Source organism: Oncorhynchus mykiss, chromosome 11 (assembly GCF_013265735.2).
Source record: "Oncorhynchus mykiss isolate Arlee chromosome 11, USDA_OmykA_1.1, whole genome shotgun sequence".
Lineage (NCBI taxonomy): Eukaryota > Metazoa > Chordata > Actinopteri > Salmoniformes > Salmonidae > Oncorhynchus > Oncorhynchus mykiss.
The window spans coordinates 18,849,623-18,877,344 of record NC_048575.1 but is presented as its reverse complement, the minus strand read 5'-3'; the positions used below and the strand labels follow the sequence as shown (position 1 = coordinate 18,877,344).

Below are 27,722 nucleotides of genomic sequence, written 5' to 3'. Positions count from 1 at the left end.
AGAGCGTGAAACCGTGGAAACCTGAAACCACACCCCGCGCTTATCCAATTAAAAACCTTATCTTATCACCTCAGATGAAGTTAGACCAATTAAACGGCTCTGTGAAATGTGTCAACGTAAAGTTAATACAGCCACAATTTTGGAAGATGAAACTAACTGTATAGTTTCTGATGTGTGATGAGTTTTTATTTCCTCTCCAGATCCCTCCTCAGCCCATGACCATAGCTCCACAGGCAGACTGCTCCTCTACACCTATAAAAGAATACGACACGTTCCCTCCATCCCTCCCTCCATCCTTCCCTCCGCCGCAGAACCCTGGCCGCATGCTGGATGACTCCTTCTTCGTGCCTCCAGACCAGCCCCTCCCCCAGCCCCCGTCTCAGGCTGCCACTGACCTCCGGATGCACCTGGGCCTCAAATCCACCGGCAACTACGTGGACTTCTACTCTGCATCCCGGCCCTACTCCGAACTCAACTACGAGACCAGCCACTACCCGGCCTCGCCTGACTCCTGGGTCTAGAGACAGGAGTCACAACTTATCTCTGGTCCTGGAGAGACATAGGCTTGTGCAGGCTTTAGCTCCAGCCTTGCAGTAACAACACCTGATTCAAGTAATTAAAGTGTTATGAACAGTTGTTTTTAGGATATCAGGTTTATTAGTGCTGGGCTGGAACAAAAGCCTCCATGGTCCTGTAGCTCTCCAGGACTGGGAGTGAAAACACTGGTGTAGAGTAAGGTGGGAGTGGGAGGTTAATATTAGTTACTAACCGCAGCAGAGATTGAGGGGGTAGAGGAGGGAGGTGCCAGGGGGTTGTTAGGGACTGAGGCGTGAAGAGAGACTGTGCATGTGCATGAATACCACAATACATTTTCTTTCTGCCAGTTCAGTTTGATCAAAGCTTTGTTCCACTGGGAAAGTGAATGTATGGATATGTCTAAAGGGAGAGAAAGAAAGAGAGGGAGAGAGACAGAGGAAAGAGAGAGAGAGAGAGAGAGAGAGCCTTGATGGAAAGAAAGAGAGAGAGAGAGAGAGAGAGAGAGAGTGAAGGCCTTGATGGAAAGAAAGCGAGAAAACAAGTGAATGATGATGGAGGGCTCTTACATTGACCTTCAGGAAGGAGGAGAAGAGACGAGGTGTTGAGAAATGGAGGAGAGGAAGAGTGGCGGTGAGGGTTCTTTGGCTAATCGGGATGAAAAGCGACAGAACAGAGAAGGGAGAGAGGGATGAGTGGAATACACCAAGCTCAAGGCAAGAGTGGATGTTTACAGGAAAAACTAAGGGAGCAGCTTTCCACCCATTCATTACATTGACTTCTGACTTTCACCTTTCTATGGAATGTCCTCTATTCAAGAAGACTCTTCCAGCCATTTTATTTTCACATATTTTTTATTTGTATTTTTTTAAGTTGTGGATGTATAGTATTTTTGGTGTACAGTACAGTGACAGTTGAGAGACTTGTGTGGTATTGTGTATATTACACGAGTCACTAGCGACCGACCACTGCATATTGTTTGTCTGTAACAGGAGAGGCTGAGAAGAAAACACACACCATTTGGAACAATGTCTATCAATGACCACTGTCTCCCTTTCCCACACCACATCTGTTTGAACAGCCAGTGGTTGACTAGCAGTATTGTCTGTTCTCTGATCACGAAAAATGTCTGTCCAAAGCAGTTGAAGACCGACTACAACACCGATGACATCATTCCACACTCCTTCTTGACAGACTGCTTTTTCACTGCCTAAACAATTCGATGTAGATATTTGAAATATACGTTTCTTGTTTCTCCGTTTCCACACTCTGATATTTTATTTTGAAGAGACAGTATTTAAAAGTTCTCAATTAAAATGGTTTTGTCATCCACAGTTACATGATACAATCTGTCCCGTGTACAAGAACCAACCTTCTGCTTTCTAAGACGTTCTACTAGGTTGTACATACCACCACTGTACATTAGAGAGAGAAGTGACATTGTGCCAAACTTTGCCCTCTCTGGTTCCAGCCCTAGACTGGAGGATGTATGTGACTCTCAGTTGACGTTTACAGACCATGACCAGTCATTCTCTCTCTTGTAACTGCTTTGGTTTTGATGGGAGTAAGTTATACACTACCTACAGAGGGGTATCACTATAGAAAGGGGTACGTACGTCTCCTTCTTAAATGAACAGACCTGCCTATGTTAGTTGAGCGTGTATGTGTGTGTGTGTGTGTGTGTGTGTACGCGTTTGGGTGTGTGTCTTGATCACTGTCTGAAAGAAGAGGCATCCCTCCAGATAAGAGTCAGATTTGACAAAACACAACCCAAAGCAAAATTCACTTGACTGACATGTCCATAGAGAATGAATGACAAATCTATATATACGCAGCCTTCAGAAAGTATTCACACCTCTTGACTTATTCCACATTTTGTTGTTACAGCCTGAGTTCAAAATGGATTAAATATGTTTTTCTTCTCACTCATCTACACACAATACCCCATAATGATGGTGAAAACAGGTTTTTAGAAATGTTTGCAAATGTGTTGAAAATTAAATACAGAAATATCTCACAACTTTGGCAGCGATTGGGAGTCTTTCTGGGTAAGTCTAAGAGCTTTACACACCTGGATTGTGCAACATTATACCCATTATTTTTGAAATTCTTCAAGCCCTGTGTTTTCAAGTCTGCCATAGATCATTTATTTGTATTTATTTTTTCCATCCTTTTTCTCCCCAATTACGATCTTGTTTCATCGCTGCAACTCCCCAATGGGCTCTGAAAAGGGGAAGGTTGAGTCATGTGTCCTCCGTAACATGACCTTCCAAACTGCGCTCCTTAACACCCGCCCACTTAACACTGTTCAACTGACGACGGAGATCAGCTGGCAGGCGCCCGGCCTGCCACAAGGCGTCGCTAGAGCGTGATGAACCAAGTAAATGAACCAATGGAGCATGGTACTCAGTAATGTATTGTATTGAATTTGCCCCAAACATAACACCTTGTATTCAGGACAAACGGTTAATTGCTTTGCCATATTTTTTAGCAGTATTACTTTAGTGCCTTGTTGCAAACAGGATGCATGTTTTGGAATATTTTTATTGTAAACAGGCTGCCTTCTTTTCACTCTGTCATTTAGGTTAGTATTGTGGAGTAACTACAATGTTGTTGATCCATCCTCAGTTTTCTCCTATCACAGCCATTAAACCCTCTACTGTTTTAACTTCACAATTGGCCTCATGGTGAAATCCCTGAGCGGTTTCCTTCCTCTCCGGCAGCTGAGTTAGGAAGTATTTTCTTTGTAATGACTGGGTGTATTGATACACCATCCAAGGTGTAATTAATAACTTCATCATGCTCAAAGGGATATTCAATGTGTTTTTTAAAAACCCATCTTTAACCCTTCTTTGCGAGGCATTGGAAAACGTCCCTGGTCTTTGTGGTTGAATATGTGTTTGAAATTCACTGCTCGGCTGAAGGACCTTATAGATAATTGTATGTGTGGGGTACAGAAATTAGGTAGTCATTCAAAAATAATGTTAAACACTATTATTGCATACAGAGGGAGTCCATGCAACTTATTGTGACTTGTTAAGTACAGTTTTACTTTTGAAATTATTTAGGCTTGCCATAACAAAGAGGTTGAATACAGTGGAGGCTGCTGAATGGAGGACGGCTCATAATAATGGCTGGAACGGCACTATTGGAATGACATCAAACACATAGAAACCATGTGTTTGATACCATTCCACCTATACCACAACAGCTATTACCACAAGCCCATCCTCTCCAATTAAGCTGCCACCAACCTCCTGTGGTTGAATACTTATTACTCAAGACATTTAAGCTTTCATGTTTTATTAATTTGTAAAAAATAATAATTGAAAAATATCATTCCACATTATGGGGTATTGTGTGTAGGCCAGTGACACAAAAACAAGAATATAATCCATTTTAAATTCAGACTGTTACACAACAAAATGTGGAAAAAGTCAAGGGGTGTGAATACTTTCTGAAGGCACTGCATATATATATATATATATATATATACAAGGGTATCAAACACATGGTTTATGTGTGTTTGATGTCATTCCATATACACATATATATATATATATATATATATATATATATATATATATATATATATATATACTTTTTATGTGCAGGTTTCGGTGTCACTAAAAGAAACAATGTTATATGGAGAGAAAAAAAAACATATACAATATGACTCTGTTCACGTGACTGTACTGATGATGACGATGATGATGAAGTTTGAACCCCCTGTTGAGAAGACAGCTCAGTTCCAATATTCACACTAGCATACTAGTTATTTGGCAATACATTCTAAGCAGTACGCTAGAGTAGATATTGGAACGTAGCAGAACCAACAGAACCTAGCTGATGATAGTGATGATGTTGACACTATGGTGCGCGTTGTGATGTCGTGTGTCCTGGCTTATTAGAAGACCTTACTGAGTGTGGATGCTACCTTTAACACCAGGTAAATAAAAGACTCTTTGCAATCTATTCTACCTATTCAACATTTATTTCACCAGCTATCATAAAGATAGTTTTTTTATTATTCACATTTTATTAATTACTTTGGTACTTTTTCAAAGTCATATAAGTCACTGAACTTTCAAGAGAGCTTGAACGTCTTCCAAAAGTGAAAGCCAAGGTCGACAGTGACATTTAAAAACTCCCTTGAGGTTGGAAGAAACATTGAGTTGCCAGGGCATAAGTACAGAGGATGTTTAGACAGTAGTTCATCACTTTAACCCATCCTGGGCCAATCCTTTTCTATCACATCCTACCACATTTACCCAGATCTAAGATTATGTTTTTTATCCTTATCAGGACCGCTATTTCCCTGCTACTGCTGTGTGTGTGTGTGTGTGTGTGTGTGTGTGTGTGTGTGTGTGTGTGTGTGTGTGTGTGTGTGTGTGTGTGTGTGTGTGTGTGTGTGTGTGTGTGTGTGTGTGTGTGTGTGTGTGTGTGTCCACGTCCTGAAAGCTATTTCCCTGCTACTTCTGTGTGTGTGTGTGTCCACGTCCTGAAAGCTATTTCCCTGCTACTTCTGTGTGTGTGTGTCCACGTCCTGAAAGCTATTTCCCTGCTACTTCTGTGTCTGTGTGTGTCCACGTCCTGAAAGTTATTTCCTTGCTACTTCTGTGTCTGTGTGTGTGTCCACGTCCTGAAAGCTATTTCCCTGCTACTTCTGTGTGTGTGTGTGTGTCCACGTCCTGAAAGCTATTTCCCTGCTGCCCTGCAGATAAATCACATGCCACATGGTGTTATCTCCCTGACAGGCTCCACTGACAAGCAGCTGATTACATCTGGACTCATAAACACCTCCATTGGGGACTGGGCCAGCAGACATGTTGTTACATGTCCAACTGAAAATAGGCTCTGTCATAATGTGGATAGCTTACAAATGTATCCACAGACCTGATGCATTCTAGCCATGCATACACTGACTATGGAGTAATAGACATGTTTCAAATAGAATGATAATCCCTTACATACCACTCTATAGATGAATAACAACAGTGACAAGATATAGACAGACCCTTTAACTCTCCTGGTACTTTCCCCCTGCAGTCACATTTGATTCATTTCATCAAAGAGCTCGGTGCCTGGCTACAAAGCCAGCCTGGAAGTGTTTTAGAAGAGCGGAAGAAGTAGGTGGTGGCACTTTGACAGTTGACTAGAACTCATTTCCTTGCTGTGATCCAATGTAGTGCTCCGCGATAACTGTATTGTCGTGATTATTACCCTTCACAATGATTAGACACGTTAGACACTGTCAGAGAAAGTAGTCCCACAGTGGATGGGTGGTGGTAATGTGGCATGAAAATAGCTCTTCAATTTCACCTCCATTTTATGCCTCAAACACGGCAGAGACAGACACCGCCGGGGACGTGGTACCACGCTGTACTGTTCCTCTCTGCTCTGCTGCTCGCCTCTGCCCATCGAGCCGTGACAAACCTCGGGCACAGAGGAGGTGTGTGCGTGGATGGGTGTGTGCATGTGCATGCGTCAAGGGTGAAATTGTGGTTTAGATAATTGGGGGGCGAACAGTGGATGGGGTGTCCAGGGGGTCCTCTTTTAAAACACATTTCCTGCAATTATACACAGTATAAGTGGAAGGATAAGTGGAAGGCCTCCCCCCCAAGAATTGAAATATTGAATTAACATATATTATAATATATGTTACTTTAAAGGTTGACTTTGGGCAAAAATGCTAAAAACAACATCTTTAAATTGTATAACTGATCAATGCACCATCATACCAGATCATTGAATGCTTAAAAAACAAAAGAAAGTTGGCTACAGAATGAATGAGTGAATGAATGAGTGAATGACGTCAACCCATACTGGAAGAGTTACTGGCTAGCTACAAAGTGGCAAACTTAGCTAACAAACTAGCTACTTGGGTCATGGTGTGCATGACAAGAATTACACATCGATGAACCACCAAAGGCACACCCCGTTTCTGTTAGAAAATTGAGAAAGAAGAGGAGTTGGACCGTTTTTTCGCACCCAAAGTTGATAGTTAAAGCTAATTTCCTGCAATTCTACACATTTTGCCATTGCTTTTGACGTGTTTGTATGCTATCTGGGGGGACCCACATGCCGAAACACTTTTAACATAAATGATTGGGGGGTAGAGGGGACAAACCAAACTGTTCTGAATTGGGGGGGCATGCCCCCCCCCCCCCCCCCCCCCATCCCCCATGGAAATTTCACCTATGGCATGCACATATGTGTGTGTGCACGCGTGGTGGTTCAGTCTAGAGGGTTTGAAACGAATATCGATTTCTGATTAAACAAAGATGAGCATTCAGCAGTGTGCCAAAGATACAGACAGACAGACCTAACAACATTATGTATGAGAAACAGAATTCTAATCCGCTTTAGGAGCGAGGTAGGGAGAGAGAGAGATACAGAGAAAGTCAGATGGAGCAAGACAGAGGGAGGTAGCGAGAGAGAGAGAAGGGGGAGAAAGAAAGGGTAGCTGAGAGAAATGGGAGAAGAGGGGGACTAAAAGACGACAGCGGCAGTGAGAAAGAGGAGCCCAGACTGCTCTGTGTGATTCGTTTAGGGCCATGTTAGAAACCCTGACGGTTCAATTTGAGCTCTGCCTAGGAACCTGGCGTCGGGCGCATACGATAGGAATGATTAATGTTGCTGATGAGCTAAATACAAAACCTCTGGTGTGTGGAATAGCAACATGAATGGAGGAATAGTGGAAAATAGCCTTGCTATGCACCGCACCTAAACTCTGTAAGATGTGACTGGCAGGGAATGGTTTGGACCTAAACAGTGGTTTTAGCCTGGTGTTCATTACATGCCAGATGCCACAGTAAAGGGGACACATTTAGTAGGCCAATCATACCGCTATTACTTTTTGAAAATGACACAATGAATATTTGTAAATGTCATCATTGTGTCCCTCCCTCTCCTCCTACTTCACACATAGAAGCACACACCGTGAGGTGTCCTGTCAGATGGAATCTCCTCACCCTGAATGAAGCATGACAGTACAGTAGAGTGTTACCCATTGGAGACAAGGATAGACAGTTATTCTTTACCGTTGCAGAAACTAGTCTTTGGTTTTAGCCTGCTGTGAAACCATACCCCCTACAGAGAGAGAGAGAGAGAGAGAGAGAGAGAGAGAGAGAGAGAGAGAAAGAGAGAGAGAGAGAGAGAGAGAGAGAGAGAGAGAGAGAGAACGTGTGTTCTTGTCAGATGAGGCATAGTCACTAGTGACGTCCCCATTCTGTCTCTCTGTAAACCATCACAGAGAGAGCTTCTCCCAGGCACACAAACACACACACACATATCAATCGTTCTGGGACTTTGTGTTTGTCTTTAGCTGTGGTCACTAACCCCCAGCCACACACAGACAGACCGACCGACCGACCGACCGACAGGACAGACATACCTCAGTGTAGTCTACCCACTGTTACCTGTTCTGTCTATCACTACTGTTACCTGTTCTGTCTATCACTACTGTTACCTGTTCTGTCTATCACTACTGTTACCTGTTCTGTCTACCACTACTGTTATCTGTTCTGTCTATCACCACTGTTACCTGTTCTGTTTAACACCACTGTTCCCTGTTCTGTCTATCACTTATGTTACCTGCTCTGTCTATCACTACTGTTACCTGTTCTGTCTATCACCACTGTTACCTGTTCTGTCTATCACTACTGTTACCTGTTCAGTCTAACACCACTGTTACCTGTTCTGTCTATCACTTCTGTTACCTGCTCTGTCTACCCACTGTTACCTGTTCTGTCTATCACTACTGTTACCTGCTCTGTCTATCACTACTGTTACCTGTTCTGTTTAACACTACTGTTACCTGTTCTGTCTATCACCACTGTTACCTGTTCTGTCTATCACTACTGTTACCTGTTCTGTTTAACACTACTGTTACCTGTTCTGTCTATCACTACTGTTACCTGTTCTGTCTATCACTACTGTTACCTGTTCTGTCTAACACTACTGTTATCTCCCCTGTCTATCACTACTGTTACCTGTTCTGTTTAACACTACTGTTACCTGTTCTGTCTATCACTACTGTTACCTGTTCTGTCTATCACTACTGTTACCTGTTCTGTCTAACACTACTGTTATCTCCCCTGTCTATCACTACTGTTACCTGTTCTGTTTAACACTACTGTTACCTGTTCTGTCTAGCACTACTGTTACCTGTTCTGTCTATCACTACTGTTGCCTGTTCAGTCTAACACCACTGTTACCTGTTCTGTCTATCACTTATGTTACCTGCTCTGTCTACCCACTGTTACCTGTTCTGTCTATCACTACTGTTACCTGTTCTGTCTAGCACTACTGTTACCTGTTCTGTCTAGCACTACTGTTACCTGCTCTGTCTAGCACTACTGTTACCTGTTCTGTCTAGCACTACTGTTACTTGTTCTGTCTAGCACTACTGTTACCTGTTCTGTCTATCACTACTGTTACCTGCTCTGTCTAGCACTACTGTTACCTGTTCTGTCTAGCACTACTGTTACCTGTTCTGTCTAGCACTCCTGTTACCTGTTCTGTCTACCCACTGTTACCTGTTCTGTTTAACACTACTGTTACCTGTTCTGTCTACCCACTGGTATCTGTTTTGTCTAACACTACTGTTACCTGTTCTGTCTATCACTACTGTTACCTCCCCTGTCTAACACTACTGTTACCTCCCCTGTCTAACACTACTGTTACCTCCCCTGTCTATCACTACTGTTACCTGCTATGTCTACCCACTGTTATCTGTTTTGTCTAACACTTCTGTTATCTCCCCTGTCTTACACTACTGTTACCTGTTCTGTCTACCCACTGTTATCTGTTTTGTCTAACACTACTGTTACCTGTTCTGTTTAACACTACTGTTACCTGTTCTGTCTATCACTACTGTTACCTGTTCTGTCTACCCACTGTTATCTGTTTTGTCTAAAAACTACTGTTACCTCCCCTGTCTAACACTACTGTTACCTGATCTGTCTACCCACTGTTACCTGTTCTGTCTATCACTACTGTTACCTTTTCTGTTTAACACAACTGCTACCTCCCCTGTCTTACACTACTGTTACCTGTTCTGTCTTACACTACTGTTACCTGCTCTGTCTAGCACCACTGTTACCTGCTCTGTCTACTTACTTTTACCTGCTCTGACTCGCACGTTTAGTAAATGTATTAGGATCCTCTGCCAAGGCAGCAGATACTCTTCCTGAGGTCCAAACATGTGATTGGTCCTTCTATACACACACACACACTGATGAATTGAAATAGCATTGTTTAGATGAAAACTCACACACCCGACTGGGAGGTTTGGACATTTTTTAAAAGCTGTATTCTCCCCTCTAGTGGTCACATGCAAGAACAAACACATGTACACACGTACACACACACAACCTAAAGGCATGGGGACCATAATACTTGTGAACATAAGCAAGCATTTAAAGGTAAGGTCGATTTACTTGCATGTGACAGAATCTGGTCCCATAAAATAACATGGCACACGTTAGCCCTTTGCTAACCTAACCAAGTGGCAGTGATTACATCCTGGCACAACCAGTTCAATTTGGAGACGTTGTAGGATGTGTTCCGGATGTGCCGCTTTCAAGGAGCGGGACATTAATCCGGGCGCTTATAAGAAATCCCGCTTTGCCCTCAGACGAACCATCAAACAAGCCAAGTGTCAATACAGGATTAAGATTGAATCTTAGTACACCGGTCCTGACGCTCGTCGGATGTGGCAGGGCTTGAAAACTATTACAGACTACAAAGGGAAACTGAGACACAGGCTGCCCAGTGACGCGAGCCTACTAGATACGCTAAATGCCTTTTACGCTCGCTTCGAGGCAAGCAACACTGAAGCATGCATATGAGAGCACTAGCTGTTCTGGACGACTGTGATAACGCTCTCTGGAGCCGAAGTGAGCAAGACCTTTAAACAGGTCAACATTCACAAAGCCGCTGGGGCAGACGGATTACCAGGATGTGCACTCAAAGCATGCACGGACCAACTGGCAAGTGTCTTCACTGACATTTTCAGCCTCTCGCCGTCCGAGTCTGTACTACCTACATGTTTCAAGCAGATCACCATAGTCCGTGTGCCCAAGGAAGTGAAGGTAACCTGCCTAAATGATTAGCACTCATGTCGGTAGCCATGAAGTGCTTTGAAAGGCTGGGCATGGCTCACATCAACAATGTTCTCCCGAATACCCTAGACTCACTCCAATTCGCATACCGCCCAAACAAATCCACAGATGACGCAATCTCAATCGCACTCCACACTGCCCTTTCCCACCTGGACAAAAAGAAGCCCTATGTGAGAATGCTGTTCATTGACTACAGCTCAGCGTTCAACACCATAGTGCCCACAAAGCTCATCACTAAGATAAGGACCCCAGGACTAAACTCCTCCCTCTGCAACTGGATCCTGGACTTCCTGACGGGCCGCCCCAAGGTGGTAAGGGTAGGCAACAACACATCTGCCACACTGATCCTCAACATTGGGTCCCCTCAGGGGTGTGTACTTAGTCCTCTCCTGTACTCCCTGTTTACCCACAACTCTGTGGTCAAACACGACTCCAACACCATCATTAAGTTTGCTGACGACACAACAGTGCTTCTTCACCTGCATTGCTTGCTGTTTTGGGTTTTAGGCTGGGTTTCTGTACAGCACTTTGTGACATCAGCTGAAATAAGAAGGGCTTTATAAATACATTTGATTGAATTTGATTGGTAGGCCTGATCACCGACAACGATGAGACGGCCTATAGGGAGGAGGTCAGAGACCTGGCAGTGTGGTGCCAGGACAACAACCTCTCCTTCAATGTAAGCAAGACAAAGGAGCTGATCATGGACTACAGGAAAGGGCGAACCGAACAGGCCCCCATTAACATCGACGGGGCTGTAATGGAGCGGGTCGAGAGTTTCAAGTTCCTTGGTGTCACCAATGAACTATCATGGTCCTAACAGACCAAGACAGACGTGAAGAGGACACGACAACACCTTCCCCTTCAGGAGGCTGAAAAGATTTGGCATGGGTCCCCAGTACCTTCAAAAGTTCTACAGCTGCACCATCGAGAGCATCCTGACCAGTTGCATCGCCGCCTGGTATGGCAACTGCTCGGCAACAGTAGACAACAGCTTGAAAATGTATAAAAAATAATTTCTGCCTTGCACTCAAACACACTACTTTCGCCTAATAAACATATTGCAGGCTATATTACATGGACCTGTACACCTAAATGTAAGCCCACATTTGATGCATTTTCATAATCATCAGCTTAGTCACATACAGTATGTGTTATTCACTGGAGGAGGACCCAAAGTGTACAGTAGAAATCATTTGCACTCTCAGTATCATCATACAGATGGCGGTATTGCAGTTTGAGTCGGCAGTCAATGTAGGAAGACTCTTCATTAGTATATACATGTAGGCCTACAATGTTTTATAGTTTATGCATAATTATAAAAAATGTAATCGACCATCGAAGGACCGAGTTGGAACAGTTTTTTCCTGAGAAAAAAAGCTTGATGCGAAGTGGGCTCAAACCCACGGTTAAAACGCACTCTCAATTACGAGTGACCGCTTTAGCAGTGGGTGCCACCTAGAAACAGTTAATAGTTAAATTTAACAATTAAGGTTGCGCTAATGATAACCTATATGACTCCTAGGCTTTTCGTTTAATTTTTTTACAATGTACGATAAACTGTCTTGGAAGGACCTCATTTATATTTTCCCATAAAAGCACATGGATGTGTGCGAAACAGACATGATATATTTGATAGGTGGAAGAAGAAGTTGTGCCAGAATCATGTAATCAGTACCACGTTATCTGATGGGACGAGATAGAATTTAGCGTTTGGTCACATCTAAGTAAATCAAACATTTTAATTGCCTGACTCATTTTGTGCGTAAGAACATGAGGTGCGTTCAGTTCGCTTGAATGATTGCTACATTGCGGAACGGTTTGTACTGAATAACATTTTCCCCAAAACCTTATTGAATAGACTTTGAGGTACGTTTACTTTGCTCCCGTTTGGCGGTTGTGGCGAGGTGTGGCTTGACACAGTGAATGACGTATTTAAAAGGTGGTGACCATGCTGACATTGTTCCCCAAGCCACAACCCAACCCCTCCCCGTTTTTCAACTGGTCTTTCAGTACAGCGTCCATTTCCGTTCAATTGTACGTTCCAGAACGTAAAAATGTGCTGAATGCAGCCTGGTCTAACTTTAAATGCGTGCTTATGTTCACATGTATCGACAAATGTTGTTTATGTTATGAATTAATCAACAACATTGTTCTACAGAACAAGGAGAGAAGGACAGCAGTGACCTCCTAGCCTTTTGATTGGACATCAACACCTTGACACCTCTCATAGGACTACAACACCCTCTGGACAGGGGGAATAGGTGTTATAGGATGTCTTCGCTACTGTCAGAACCAAACACTGACACACACCGAACACACGCACAGATGCCCACACTCACACACACACACTGACTAGACGATTCCCTGATTTTCAGGGGTGAAAGTATAATTCATGTCTTCCTGGTACGGGACCTCCTATCTACCTGCTATATATCAAACATATATCAAACATTTTTGTTTGCCATCATTGTAAATAAGAAATTGTTCTTAACTCACTTGCCTAGTTAAATAAAAATCTCTGCCTTGGCAAAGTATCTGTGTTCTCATCGAACCACATAGCATTTTTGGAGCGAAGGCTATAACGTTACCACCCGTTTTCAAGTACATTACTTCCCTTTTCATGCCTCTGACATGTGCTAATGATAAAAAAAAAAAGGTGGTATAATAGCCTACAGTGTTCTTGACATTTTGCTTTAATTATTGTGATAGGCTCATGTTTTTACCGGTATGGTGTACCCTCACTATTTATTTTTCCGGGACGCCTTACCGGACCTTACTTTGACCACTGTTGATTTTATTTATCCGTGGGAAATTCTTTATTCTGGCCTAGCCCCGTCCCGTACCTACACTACGTAAGACTGAACGTGACTTTCCTATTTGCTGATATTTTCTCTGTCCTCATCATGCCCCGTTGCCAAACAAAAAAGCCACGTTGACGAACTGGACTGAAGTCTACTGCTGCTGTTTTTCCCAGAAAAATAGATCTAAACGAGCGTTTTTCACTCTTCCGAAATATATAAATTAGATTACAGATGTCTTCGCCTCCGAAGGAAAGAATCGAGACCAAAGGAGGACATCTCCCGGCTGGTATTAAACCTTCTGTTTCTTTTTACAGCACTAACGTCGCTTTTGATTTCAGGGTTCAACTGACATTGTATCACTCACTGCATACGCATTAGGCCTATGTCAATCATTGTGTTGGGCAACGTTAGTTAGATATACACTACTCAAGTAGCTAGACTAACATTTGTGTGCTGTAGAACGACATCTGAAAGCTTACGATTTTTTTTTTTTTTTTGCCTGCCGCTAAGTCTGATTTCCCTAATAACGCATTACGCCTGTACATTGAGATCTAACGTTGCACATGTTGCCAATGTTTTATTGCCGGTGCGCCATCAATCCTAGGCCTGTATCTTCTATTGTGGCCTAGTTACTATAGTGGAAGCTACCGTATGAAGCCTGGGTGCCAGTCTGTTTGGTTGTCATTCCACTTATTGCTATAGGTTTGACATTACATTTCCATAAGGAGTTGGCAAGAGAGCAGAAACAGACTGGCATCCAGGCTATGTAGCTAAAGTCTATGTGGGGGAAGTGATAACAGTCCTAAGGAGTAGCCTACGTGGACATAGAAAGTAGGGCACATAGCCATAACTGACTAAAGATTACAAGTAGCTACTAGCTAATGTTGCTAGGACTGCCAGGTGGTGAAAAGACACGATCTCATTAGTAGTATATGCCTTGTCTTAAAATACTCTAAGGGTGTTTTCATAAAATTTTTGTTAATTTAGTAGGGTTCGCTTAATTTTTTGTCCAATGTGAACATTCCAAAGGAACTCAGACCCCTCGAGTCCCAGAAGCAAAACGAACTGAGACCGAGGGGGGGTCTGAGTTTGGTGTGCTTGAAATCCTCAGTCCGGTTTTCCTTTTTTTTTTTTTAGGGCAATGTGAACACAAAGCTCCCCATGTCCGTTTGCCATTATTCCCGCACCACACACTAGTCTACTGCAACACTGTTTTTCCTGCCATAACGTTCACATTAGTGTCACAATTGAGGGAAGATTTTGTGGGTTCGGAGAAAAAAACGTGTTCTGTTTTGGGATATTGATTAGCAATTGTCAAGGATGCACAGAAATGCCAAAATATGAGTTTTTAGGTTATGTGTTTACAGTATGTGATATATAGGTCAAGAGAGCTTCATTAGATGTTTATTGATTGTGGAGTTTGAATAATGTGAAGACAACAGGGTACAAAAATAAATTGTAGCTCTTACAACATTCAATTACAGCATTTTTTAATCTGCAGTTATTCTTTTGCTATTTATTCTGTTACTATTAACATGTCAATATTATTGGTATCTTCTGATTATGATGATTGGCATCTTTTAACTAAATGCAATTTCTTTGCTTCCAAAATGTAAGCAGGCATATAGCTTTCTGACCAGATGGAATGACTTTTCCTGCACATTGTAAAAATCCAGAGTGCATTGAGTGATTGTTGGAAAAAGATCTTGGTTCCTTTCTAAACATAGCAATGTGAAGGCAAAGAGGACTCAAACCACAAAATAGTTGGTTGTGAACTGGCAGAAGAGTTGAGTCCTCATTCAAGGGCAATGTGAATGCGACGTCTTTTACCCCAGAGTTCACTTTTTTACCCCAGAGTTCACTTTAATGAGGACTGAGATCGGTTATTTTAAAGAGGATTATTATTGTTTTTGACCAAGTCCACCTCTTCTGATTATCTGACTCTCTGTGGTTCATTTTACTGCTTTGGCAAATAGATTTTTTTTTTGCGCCTCAGCCTTTTGTCCACACTACCCTAATGCAGCATTTCCCAAACTCGGTCCTGGGGAACTGCATATTTTGGTTTTTGCCCTAGCACCAGACTGATAAAAATAATGAAAGTTTGATGCTGAGTTGATTATTTGAATCAGCTGTGTTGTGCTAGGGCAACAAGAAAAAAAAGCGCAGCCTTTGGGGTCCCCAGGACCGAGTTTGGGAAACACTGCCTAAGTGTGTAGGTGTTTGTTAATTTATAACAGTAATAAAGATGTGTTGATGTGAATTCATTGTGTGTGACAGTGAAGGCAGGGGGGATGAGGATCGTGCAGAAGCACCAGGGAGCAGCTCCACCTGAGCCGCCTCCTGTCAAGGACAAGGACGACGAGGAGTTTGTGGAGGAGCCTAGGTAACACACAAACACACACACACACAAAATAGTTTTAAAAAATGGAAAAGTGGAGCGTGCATATGTATTCACTCCTTTTGCTATGAAGCCCCTAAATGAGACCTGGTCCAACCAATTACCTTCAGAAGTCACATAATTTGTTAGATTGCACACAGGTGGACTTCAAGTGTCACATGATCTCAGTATATACATATATACACACACACACACACACACCTGTTCTGAAAGCCCCCAGAGTCTGCAACACCACTAAGCAAGGAGCACCACCAAGCAAGTGGCACCATGAAGACCAAGGAGCTCTCCAAACAGGTCATGAACAAAGTTGTGGAGAAGTAACGTTGAACATCCCACAGAGCACCACTAAATCCGTTATTAACAAATGGCAAGAATATGGCACCACAACAAACCTGCGAAGAGAGGGCCGCCCACCAAAATATCACGGCCAGGCAAGGAGGGCATTAATAATGGAGGCAGCAATAAGACCAACGATAACCCTGAAAGATCTGCAAAGCTCCACAGCAGAGATTGGAGTATCGGTCCATAGGATCACTTTAAGCCGTACACTCTACAGAGCTGAGCTTTACGGAAGAGTGGCCAGAAAAAAAGCCATTGCTTAAAGAAAAAAATAAGCAAACGTTTGGTGTTCGCCAAAGGGCATGTGGGAGATTCCCCAAACATATGGAAGAAGGCACTCTGGTCAGATGAGACTAAAATTGATATTTTTGGCCATCAAGGAAAACACTATGTCTGGTGCAAACCCAACACCTCTCATCACCCCGTGAACTCCATCCTCACAGTGAAGCGTGGTGGCAGCAGCATGCGGTGGCAATGTTTTTCATTGGCAGGGACTGAGAAAATGGTCAGAATTGAAGGAATGATGGATGGCGCTAAGTACAGGGAATTTTTGCGTCAAATGGGTCAAATGTTTAGGGTAGCTTCCCACAATAAGTTGGGTGAATTTTGGCCCATTCCTCCTGACAGAGCTGGTGTAACTGAGTCAGGTTTGTAGGCCTCCTTGCTCGCTCACGCTTTTTCAGTTCTACCGACAAATTTTCTATAGGATTTAGGTCAGGGCTTTATGATGGCCACTCCAATACCTTGACTTTGTTGTCCTTAAGCCATTTTGCCATGACTTTGGAAGTATGCTTGGGGTCATTGTCGATTTGGAAGACCCATTCGCGAACAAGCCTGACTGATGTCTTGAGATGTTGCTTCAATATATCCACATAATTTCCCTACCTCATGCCATCTATTTTGTGAAGTGCACCAGTCCCTCCTGCAGCAAAGCACCCCCACAACACGATGCTACCACCCCGTGCTTCACAGTTGGGATGGTGTTCTTAGACTTGCAAGCCTCCTCCTTTTTCCTCCAAACAAAACGACGGTCTTTATGGCCAAACAGTTCTATTTTTGTTTCATCAGATTAGAGGACATTTCTCCAAAAAGTACGATCTTTGTCCCCATGTACAGTTGCAAACCGTAGTCTGGCTTTTTTATGGCGGTTTTGGAGTAGTGGCTTCTTCCTTGCTGAGTGGCCTTTCAGGTTGTCAATATAGGACTCGTATATGTTTGAGGCTATACTTTGTTGGAAAAATGTGTGGTGCTTCATGCCCCCCCACTAAGATCTGCTCTGGGTCTCGACTGTTGAGCAATGTCTGTTTATCCAGGTGAAATATTTACACCACACTGTGTGTGTGTGTTGCGTTTACCTCTGTGTACTCTCCAAAACCTGTTGAGCAACACGGTGAGAGTTTTGTATAAATGTTCAAACTGAGCTGTGGCTCTCACTCCTCTCTTTGGCCGGTCCTTGGGAGCAAGCAGGAATTGTGGCAAGGACACAGGGAAAGTAAAGAGCGAAAGAGGTTTATAGTATTGGCTTACACTATGCCCCAGCCTGAAGAGGGAGGTTGCCATAAGAGCTCCTGCCCCGGGTCCTCTGGAGAGATCAGAGGCAGCAGTGAAAGTGCCCGTGTGAAATGCAGTAGAAATCCTCTATGATGCGGTCATCTTGGTTCTTACCCTGGCTCTGGCTTTCCTTCAGTCGCTCATTTAAGAGCAAGGTTTAGTGTGTGTCCTGCGTGCATGCCTGTGTCCACTCTGAGAGCAGGTGGATGCTGTATAGCAGCCAGTGGAGCGAGGTCACCAAGGGAACGCCTGTCATATACAATTTAGACCTAGATGGAGAGATGGGAGGAAAGGGAGAGAAGTTTACAGTAAAGGCAAGAGAGCATCGCCATAAGCACTTCCTGTACACAGCCTGAGGGGCGGGACCAACCCTAACTCTGAAGCTCTTTTTTTCATGTCGCGCTCTTGCTCTCCCCCACTCTATTTCTCTCTTTATCCCTCTCTCCCGCTAGCATTTCGCTACACCCGCAATAACATCTGCTAAACACGTGTATATGACAACTAAAAAAAGTATCTTTATCCCCTCTCTTTCTCCCCCTCTCTTTTTGTCTCTCTTTCCCCTCATCTTGTCTATCTGCACTCCAGACGACTGACTGACTGCGCCTCAATCCTCTAATCTCAGAGGAACTCGTTTTCTCACTGATTAAATTGCTCTCATACCAGTGTAGTTGGATTGTAATAACATGTTGACATTACTTGAAGATAATGTTTAGGCTACTTTAAGTGAAGTACTCCAATACAGGTATACTGCAGCGAAGTGGGCCTGTGTCTGTCAGTCATTAACGTCTTGACAAGGCCGCTGGTGTTGTACCAAGGACGCTAGCGACAATATGTAGGCTACCTTAATTCTGTATGCTACGTTAAGTCTCTCTGTTGCCCTGCCCAAACCTCCAGAGGTAGAAGCTGAGGACAGCTTTTCACCTCCGGTAATGGTTCTGCTGTTACATCAGACAGGACTCGTTTCTCATGTCAAGGTCCATTTCCATCTCGGGATCTCTCTCTCTCCCCCACTGTGTGAGTTGCAGTGTAGAACCAGTCCAGTATTAATGATAGTCATTTAGCAGGGTGGCAGGCAGATCCACAGCATCACAGTACTGTGAATGAGCTCACGGAGGTCTCTTTCTCTCGCCGTCTGTGTATGTTTGTTCAATTGGATCAAACAGAAGCACTTTCTGTTCCTGTCTTTTATAACCCCCTGTAAGAGAAACTCCAGAGTTGATGGTCAGTGTTTCTGACATCGACACAGGCATACATTCATCAGGCATTTCATCTCAACAAAATGTGATCGTGTCTTGTCAAAGAATTGACATTGAGGTAGGAGTCTGATGTGTTTAACCCCTCTTTCTGTCTCTAGCCCACCAAAGCCCACTGTGGTCGTGTCAGGAGTGGTTACAAAGGTAAGACCAAAGTGTGTGTGTGTGTGTGTGTGAGACCCACCCAGATGTCCTTGACAGGGTCAGATGGGGCAAGACGGCTCCTAGCGTCGTGTTAGCACTGAACACAGATTGTTGGAGAGATACCAGATACCACCTCGGACTGGATTCTTCACCAACGCACACACACACTAAGCTTAGCCTACCCTGGCCCCTAGGATATTACCATTTACCCCCACCCTTTCCACTCCACGCTTACCCCCATCTAAGCTCACCCCTCTGGGGTCTCTACTCGCTCTCTCTGTACATCTAGGCTTGCCTTTTTATTCTCTATTTGTCTGTGCTGCCATACCTGCAGGCTGCGACAGCCTTAAATAAAGCCTGACGAACCAGGGGGCAGCTGCAGAGATTATATTCTCCCACTGAGATGACCTGAGAGAGGGGTTTTACTGCCTCAGATTTATATTTGTTGAGGTTTGGTAAAATAAACTATACACACCCCATCCCTTCATTTCTCTCTCCCTCACGCTGATACACACCCATCCCTTCATTTCTCTCTCCCTCACGCTGATACACACCCATCCCTTCATTTCTCTCTCCCTCACGCCGATACACACCCCATCCCTTCCTTTCTCTCTCCCTCACGCTGATACACACCCCATCCCTTCCTTTCTCTCTCCCTCACGCCGATACACACCCCATCCCTTCCTTTCTCTCCCTCACGCCGATACACACCCCATCCCTTCCTTTCTCTCTCCCTCACGCCGATACACACCCCATCCCTTCCTTTCTCTCTCCCTCACGCCGATACACACCCCATCCCTTCCTTTCTCTCTCCCTCACGCCGATACACACCCCATCCCTTCCTTTCTCTCTCCCTCACGCCGATACACACCCCATCCCTTCCTTTCTCTCTCCCTCACGCTGATACACACCCCATCCCTTCCTTTCTCTCTCCCTCACGCCGATACACACCCCATCCCTTCCTTTCTCTCCCTCAAGCCGATACACACCCCATCCCTTCCTTTCTCTCCCTCACGCCGATACACACCCCATCCCTTCCTTTCTCTCTCCCTCACGCCGATACACACCCCATCCCTTCCTTTCTCTCTCCCTCACGCTGATACACACCCCATCCCTTCCTTTCTCTCTCCCTCACGCAGATACACACCCCATCCCTTCCTTTCTCTCTCCCTCACGCAGATACACACCCCATCCCTTCCTTTCTCTCTCCCTCACGCCGATACACACCCCATCCCTTCCTTTCTCTCTCCCTCACGCCGATACACACCCCATCCCTTCCTTTCTCTCTCCCTCACGCTGATACACACCCCATCCCTTCCTCTCTCCCTCACGCCGATACACACCCCATCCCTTCCTTTCTCTCTCCCTCACGCTGATACACACCCCATCCCTTCCTTTCTCTCTCCCTCATGCTGATACACACCCCATCCCTTCCTTTCTCTCTCCCTCACGCTGATACACACCCCATCCCTTCCTTTCTCTCTCTTATATATGTATATACCTACCTCATATACATTGCCATCCTAGTTTGATCTTATTCCACTGTGTGTGAGTGCTTGCGCTTGCATTCCCGTCCGTATATCCAGAGGTTTATATAGATGATGTAACCTTCCATCTGGTCTCCCGACTGCACCATAATATCAATCCATGCATTTATTTATTTCTGTTTACATACAAACATAACAACATTGACTAATTTCCAGGAAAATACACCACATAGATTTCCTTATAGAGATTAGGATGTATGCTAGTGACCTAGAGAACTGATACAGGAGTTTTATTGTACCAGCTCCAGTGGACTGTATAAAGGGGTCTGAGTGGTGTCATGCCCAGATTCAGGCCTCCTAACCTGGATACTGATGTCTGCCACACCCCTGGCTCCCTTGATCGTAGGTCTTTCAGATCTATAGGAGTTATGGTCTTAAACTGAAACATTCACGAATATACATTGCACAACATTAGATCGCATGCATGCACAGACACACAGATATGATATATAAAAATGTGTGCGTGCATGTGTGGTGTGTTCTCTATACTGCTGTGTTAGCATTTCCTAGAGATTTGAAGCTGGTGAGTCATTCACAGCCAGCACAACTCTCTTATCTATCAGATATTATGACTACACCACTGTTACACACTACAGCACTCTTCTGGAACGCTACACAATTCTCCTGGGGGAGAGCGGGAAAGAGAGTGAGCGGGAGATTATGAAGAGGGGCAGTTTTTATATGAGCTATACTTTCATCCTCTGTAGGTTGACTCTGATCCTCACCCTATGGTATTAATGGACTTGTGTTCTAACCCTTATTAGGGCCGTGCCTCCTCTTTTTATTGAACCTTTATTTAAACTATGCAAGTCAGTGAAGAACACATTCTTATTTACAATGACGGCCTACCCAGGCCAAATTCTAACCCCGGACAACACTGGGCCGATAGGGCGGTGCACAATCTGAGAGAGAAGACTGCCAATCAAGTTCTTTAGTCTTAACTATAGCACTACATGTGAAGCAATGCAATGGAGTGTAAGAAGTAAATGCGTTTGGTTTTGATGGGATGTGGTATCGAAGGGAGGATGTGTATTTGTGGACTGGGTTCAGGGAACTTCAGATCGAGGGTTTAAACCATGTGGGTAGACACTCCTGGGACACTCCATTTGAATTCGATCACTTTTTTGACAGCAATCCTTTTTTTGATTTAAACCACTTTCCATACGTTTGTAGTCAGAAAGCTCAAAGTTAACACGTTTTGCATACCCCACCCTAACATGAGACATCCATGCCTTCATCACTGGAAAAGGTTGAGTTTGATTATAATTTGAAAGTATACAAACAGTTATTTTTACTATTTCCTACATTGTAGAATAATAATGAAGACATCAAAACTATGAAATAACACATATGGAATCATGTAGTAACCAAAAAAGTGTTAAACAAATCAACATACAGTTGAAGTTGGAAGTTTACATACACCTTAGCCGGAAGCTATACTGTTACACTGGCAATACTAAAGTGCCTATAAGAACATCCAATAGTCAAAGGTATATGGAATACAAATGAGAGAGAGAAATAGTCCTATAAATACTATATTAATTACAACCTAAAACCTCTTACCTTGGAATATTGAAGACTCATGTTAAAAGGAACCACCAGCTTTCATATGTTCTCATGTTCTGAGAAAGGAACTTAAACGTTAGCTATCTTACATCTTTCCAACACTTTGTTTTTGCATTATTTAAACCAAATGGAACATGTTTATCGACCTCTATTCTGTATACCCCCCTATCTTGTCACAATTGATTGACTCAAACGCATTAAGAAGGAAAGAAATTCCACAAATGAACTTTTAACAAGGCACACCTGTTAATTGAAATGCATTCCAGTTAACATGAAGCTGGTTGAGAGAATGCCAAGAGTGTGCTAAGCTGTCAAGGCAAAGGGTGGCTGTTTTGAAGAATCTCAAATATAAAAAATATTTGTATAACACTTTTTTGGTTACTACATGATTCCATATGTGTTATTTCATAGTTTTGATGTATTCACTATTATCCTACAATGTAGAAAGTAGTACAAATAAAGAAACCCTTGAATGAGTAGGTGTCCTAAAACTTTTGAGCAGTTGTGTGTCGGGGGGGTTTAACCTTTTTTAACGTAATTTATCTAAAAATGGGTAAACCGATTTTTGTTAATATTTCTTTATGTTGTAGCTGAGATTTTTGTGTTGTGCCTGCCATCGGTTGAGACACAACATGCTCTTAAATACAGGGTGGGTGTCATTTCAATCATAGATATAGAATTCATAGAACTGACCTATTCCTTCAGACCACTGCAATTTAACTAGTACACCATTTGAAATTGAACTGAAATGTTTTCCTTCTAATTACTAACATAATGATGGCCACCGGGCAACTTACTGTCAACTTTGAAGTAAATGTTCATGTCTATTCTATTATCTATATTTATATGATTTCAATAGGTTTCCTATGGAAGATTGACAGTATAATTTAAAACAGATATTCCCATTCAAGTCAGTGTTCTATGATGTGTGGACCTCCATCTTTGTGATACCTTTTGAACGTCGAAATTGAAATTATATTCCCACTAGAGTACGTTTATCAGCCGAAACATGACACCCACCCTGTATTCAAGAGCATGTTGTATCTCAACCGATGGCAGCACAACATAATATGATATGATGTGAAATAGGTTCTAAGCTACAGCATTATATTTTGATAATTTACCTATTTAAGGTTACATTTTTACTTTAAAAAAAAATATATATATATATAAAATAGTTTGACAACCCTGTTTGTAAGCTTTTAAAATGATGTCAATCTCAGCCGTTTATCTTCTCCAGTGATGAAGACGTGTCTCATGGCAGGGCGGGGAATGCAAAATGGGTCAACTTTCAGCACCTTTTATCTCTAAGGTCCAAAAGGTCACGTTCTGAGGACTTCTACAATGGGAAATATCTATGGGAGGTTTCGTTCAAATCAAAAGGGGTTCAGTCAAAAGTGATTGAAATCAAATGGATTTACTCTCCTAGGTCTCTGTACTGGATGCTACTGTGTGTGTACACACACTCTCACACACACAGCATCCCTGTGGTAATTAATCAGAGAGCCAGAAAATTTAGAACAGACTGGGGTCAAACAGATCTGCACACCAGGAGAGACTGCGCGTAGACATACAAGTGATAGACACCACACGCAGGTGCTGCTGGATGCTTGGAGGAGCACTAAGGCCAGTGTGATGTATTGAAGCTATAGGGCTCTGACTAAAAGGCCTGTAGTCTGAGGGCTGATCAGCTTGAGGAAAATATGTAGATACAGTGCCTTGCGAAAGTATTCGGCCCCCTTGAACTTTGCGAACTTTTGCCACATTTCAGGCTTCAAACATAAAGATATAAAACTGCATTTTTTTGTGAAGAATCAACAACAAGTGGGACACAATCATGAAGTGGAACGACATTTATTGGATATTTCAAACTTTTTTAACAAATCAAAAACTGAAAAATTGTCTGTGCAAAATTATTCAGCCCCTTTACTTTCAGTGCAGCAAACTCTCTCCAGAAGTTCAGTGAGGATCTCTGAATGATCCAATGTTGACCTAAATGACTAATGATGATAAATACAATCCACCTGTGTGTAATCAAGTCTCCGTATGAATGCACCTGCACTGTGATAGTCTCAGAGGTCCGTTAAAAGCGCAGAGAGCATCATGAAGAACAAGGAACACACCAGGCAGGTCCGAGATACTGTTGTGAAGAAGTTTAAAGCAGGGTTTGGATACAAAAAGATTTCCCAAGCTTTAAACATCCCAAGGAGCACTGTGCAAGCGATAATATTGAAATGGAAGGAGTATCAGACCACTGCAAATCTACCAAGACCTGGCCGTCCCTCTAAACTTTCAGCTCATACAAGGAGAAGACTGATCAGAGATGCAGCCAAGAGGCCCATGATCACTCTGGATGAACTGCAGAGATCTACAGCTGAGGTGGGAGACTCTGTCCATAGGACAACAATCAGTCGTATATTGCACAAATCTGGCCTTTATGGAAGAGTGGCAAGAAGAAAGCCATTTCTTAAAGATATCCATAAAAAGTGTTGTTTAAAGTTTGCCACAAGCCACCTGGGAGATACACCAAACATGTGGAAGAAGATGCTCTGGTCAGATGAAACCAAAATTGAACTTTTTGGCAACAATGCAAAACGTTAAGTTTGGCGTAAAAGCAACACAGCTCATCACCCTGAACACACCATCCCCACTGTCAAACATGGTGGTGGCAGCATCATGGTTTGGGCCTGCTTTTCTTCAGCAGGGACAGGGAAGATGGTTAAAATTGATGGGAAGATGGATGGAGCCAAATACAGGACCATTCTGGAAGACAACCTGATGGAGTCTGCAAAAGACCTGAGACTGGGACGGAGATTTGTCTTCCAACAAGACAATGATCCAAAACATAAAGCAAAATCTACAATGGAATGGTTCAAAAATAAACATATCCAGGTGTTAGAATGGCCAAGTCAAAGTCCAGACCTGAATCCAATCGAGAATCTGTGGAAAGAACTGAAAACTGCTGTTCACAAATGCTCTCCATCCAACCTCACTGAGCTCGAGCTGTTTTGCAAGGAGGAATGGGAAAAAATTTCAATCTCTCAATGTGCAAAACTGATAGAGACATACCCCAAGCGACTTACAGCTGTAATCGCAGCAAAAGGTGGCGCTACAAAGTATTAACTTAAGGGGGCTGAATAATTTTGCACGCCCAATTTTTCAGTTTTTGATTTGTTAAAAAAGTTTGAAATATCCAATAAATGTCGTTCCACTTCATGATTGTGTCCCACTTGTTGTTGATTCTTCACAAAAAAATACAGTTTTATATCTTTATGTTTGATGCCTGAAATGTGGCAAAAGGTTGCAAAGTTCAAGGGGGCCGAATACTTTCGCAAGGCACTGTATGTGTGTGTGAACACCTTTTGTACTGTAACACACCTGTACTAAGTGGATGTGTGTGGTTGTGTTCTCAGGGTGATAAGGACTTCACCCCGGCGGCAGCCCAGGTAGCTCACCAGAAGCCCCAGCCGTCTGTCACCAAGATGCCCCAGAACCAGCACCTCACCCAGCAAATCCATCAGCCCCGCAAGTGAGGCTACCACCAAGCTTACCTTCCCTCCGCTAACTCTGCTACAGTTGGCCCCACAAGGCGCCAGCAATCTTCCCAGACACAGCTCTACGGTCAGTTTTGTGTTTACCCCCCTCCAATGGTTAAGTAAGGATTTGAGGAGGCGAAACTGATCCTAAATCTGTGACTAAGGGCAAGCCAATGCAACGCATCATCAATGAACCACATCAGCCAACCTATCACAGTTGCCTACCGACCAACACAACAACCACAAACCAATCAAAGAACTGGACAACCAATCAATTAAGCATGCAACCAATTACCTTAAGTGCTCAGGTTACCAGGGAATCCCCTGTTAAGCATTCCATGTGATCCCACTCTCCTCATACTTGGGTTATTATACTGAACAGAAATATAAACGCAACAATTTAAAAAATGTACTGAGTTCATAACTCAGCAAAAAAAGAAACGTCCTCGCACTGTCAAATGCGTTTATTTTCAGCAAACTTAACATGTGTAAATATTTGTCTGAACACAAGATTCAACAACTGAGACATAAACTGAACAAGTTCCACAGACGTGACTAACAGAAATGGAATAATGTGTCCCTGAACAAGGGGAGGTCAAAAGTAACAGTCAGTATCTGGTGTGGCCACCAGCTGCATTAAGTACTGCAGTGCACCTCCTCCTCATGGACTACACCAGATTTGCCAGTTCTTGCTGTGAGATGTTACCCCACTCTTTCACGAAGGCAACTGCACGTTTCCAGACATTTCTGTGGGGGAATGGCCCTAGCCCTCACCCTCTGATCCAACAGGTCCCAGATGTGCTCAATGGGATTGAGATCCAGGCTCTTCACTGGCCATGGCTGTCTTGCAGGAAATCACGCACAGAACGAGCAGTATGGCTGGTGGCATTGTCATGCTGGAGGGTCATGTCAAGGTGAGCCTGCAGGAAGGGTACCACATGAGGGAGGAGGATGTCATCCCTGTAGCGCACAGCATTGAGAATGCCTGCAATGACAACAAGCTCAGTCCGATGATACAGTGACACACCGCCCCAGACCATGACAGACCCTCCACCTCCAAATCGATACCGCTCCAGAGTACAGGCCTCGGCGTAACGCTCATTCCTTCGACGATAAACGCAAATCCGACCATCATCTCTGGTGAGACAAAACCGCGACTCGTCAGTGAAAAGCACTTTTTGACAGTCCTGTCTGGTCCAGCGTCGGTGGGTTTGTGCTCATAGGCAACGTTGTTTCTGGTGAGGACCGTTCCACAGGTGCATGTTCATTAATTATGGTTCATTGAACAAGCATGGGGAAACGGTGTTTAAACCCTTTACAATGAAGATCTGTGAAGTTATTTTGGATTTTTACGAATCATCTTTGAAAGACAGGGTCCTAAAAAAATGACTTATTTTTTTGCTGAGTTTATATAATCATCAGTCAATGGAAATTAAATTAATTGGGACCTAATCTATGGATTTCACATGACTGAGCAGGGGTGTAGCCATGGGTAGCCAGGCCCACCCACTGGGGAGACAGGCCCAGCCAATCTGAATTAGATTTTCCCACAAACGGGCCTTATTACAGTCCAGAAATACTCCTCAGCACCCCCCAGGTGAAGAAGCCGGATGTGGAGGTCCTGGGCAGGAGTGGTTACACATGGTCTGCGGTTGTGAGGACGGTTGGACAGATTGCCAAATTGTCTAAAACAACATTGAAGGCAGTTTATGGTAGAGAAATTAACATCCAATTCTCTGGCAACAGCTCTGGTGGATATTCCTGCAGTCAGCATGCCAATGTCACGCTCCCTAAAAACTAGAGACATCTGTGGCATTGTGTTGTGTGACAACTGCACATTTTAAAGTGGCCTTTTATTGTCCCCAGCACAAGGTGCACCTGTGTAATGATCCGGCTGTTTAATCAGCTTCTTGATATGCCACC

At 43.5% G+C, this 27,722-nt stretch overlaps 2 protein-coding genes across 2 annotated transcripts in view; both read left to right on the top strand.

Moving 5' to 3' along the window:
• The window catches only part of LOC110535425 (catenin delta-2), a 393,927-nt gene extending 392,064 nt beyond the window's left edge, over nucleotides 1-1,863 (top strand). Inside the window, exon 25 of the mRNA XM_036935119.1 lies at nucleotides 201-1,863. Within this exon, the coding sequence (XP_036791014.1) occupies nucleotides 201-521 (321 nt within the window). The 3' untranslated portion in view covers nucleotides 522-1,863. The remainder of the gene's footprint in view (nucleotides 1-200) is intronic.
• Nucleotides 1,864-13,489: 11,626 nt separating this feature from the next.
• Nucleotides 13,490-26,236, top strand: dap (death-associated protein). The gene is made up of 4 exons (XM_021620413.2): nucleotides 13,490-13,751; nucleotides 15,743-15,848; nucleotides 19,108-19,150; nucleotides 25,677-26,236. The coding sequence occupies exons 1-4, from the start codon at nucleotides 13,697-13,699 to the stop codon at nucleotides 25,794-25,796; spliced, it is 324 nt and encodes a 107-aa protein (XP_021476088.1). The 5' UTR covers nucleotides 13,490-13,696; the 3' UTR covers nucleotides 25,797-26,236.
• The last annotated feature ends 1,486 nt before the right edge of the window (nucleotides 26,237-27,722 follow it).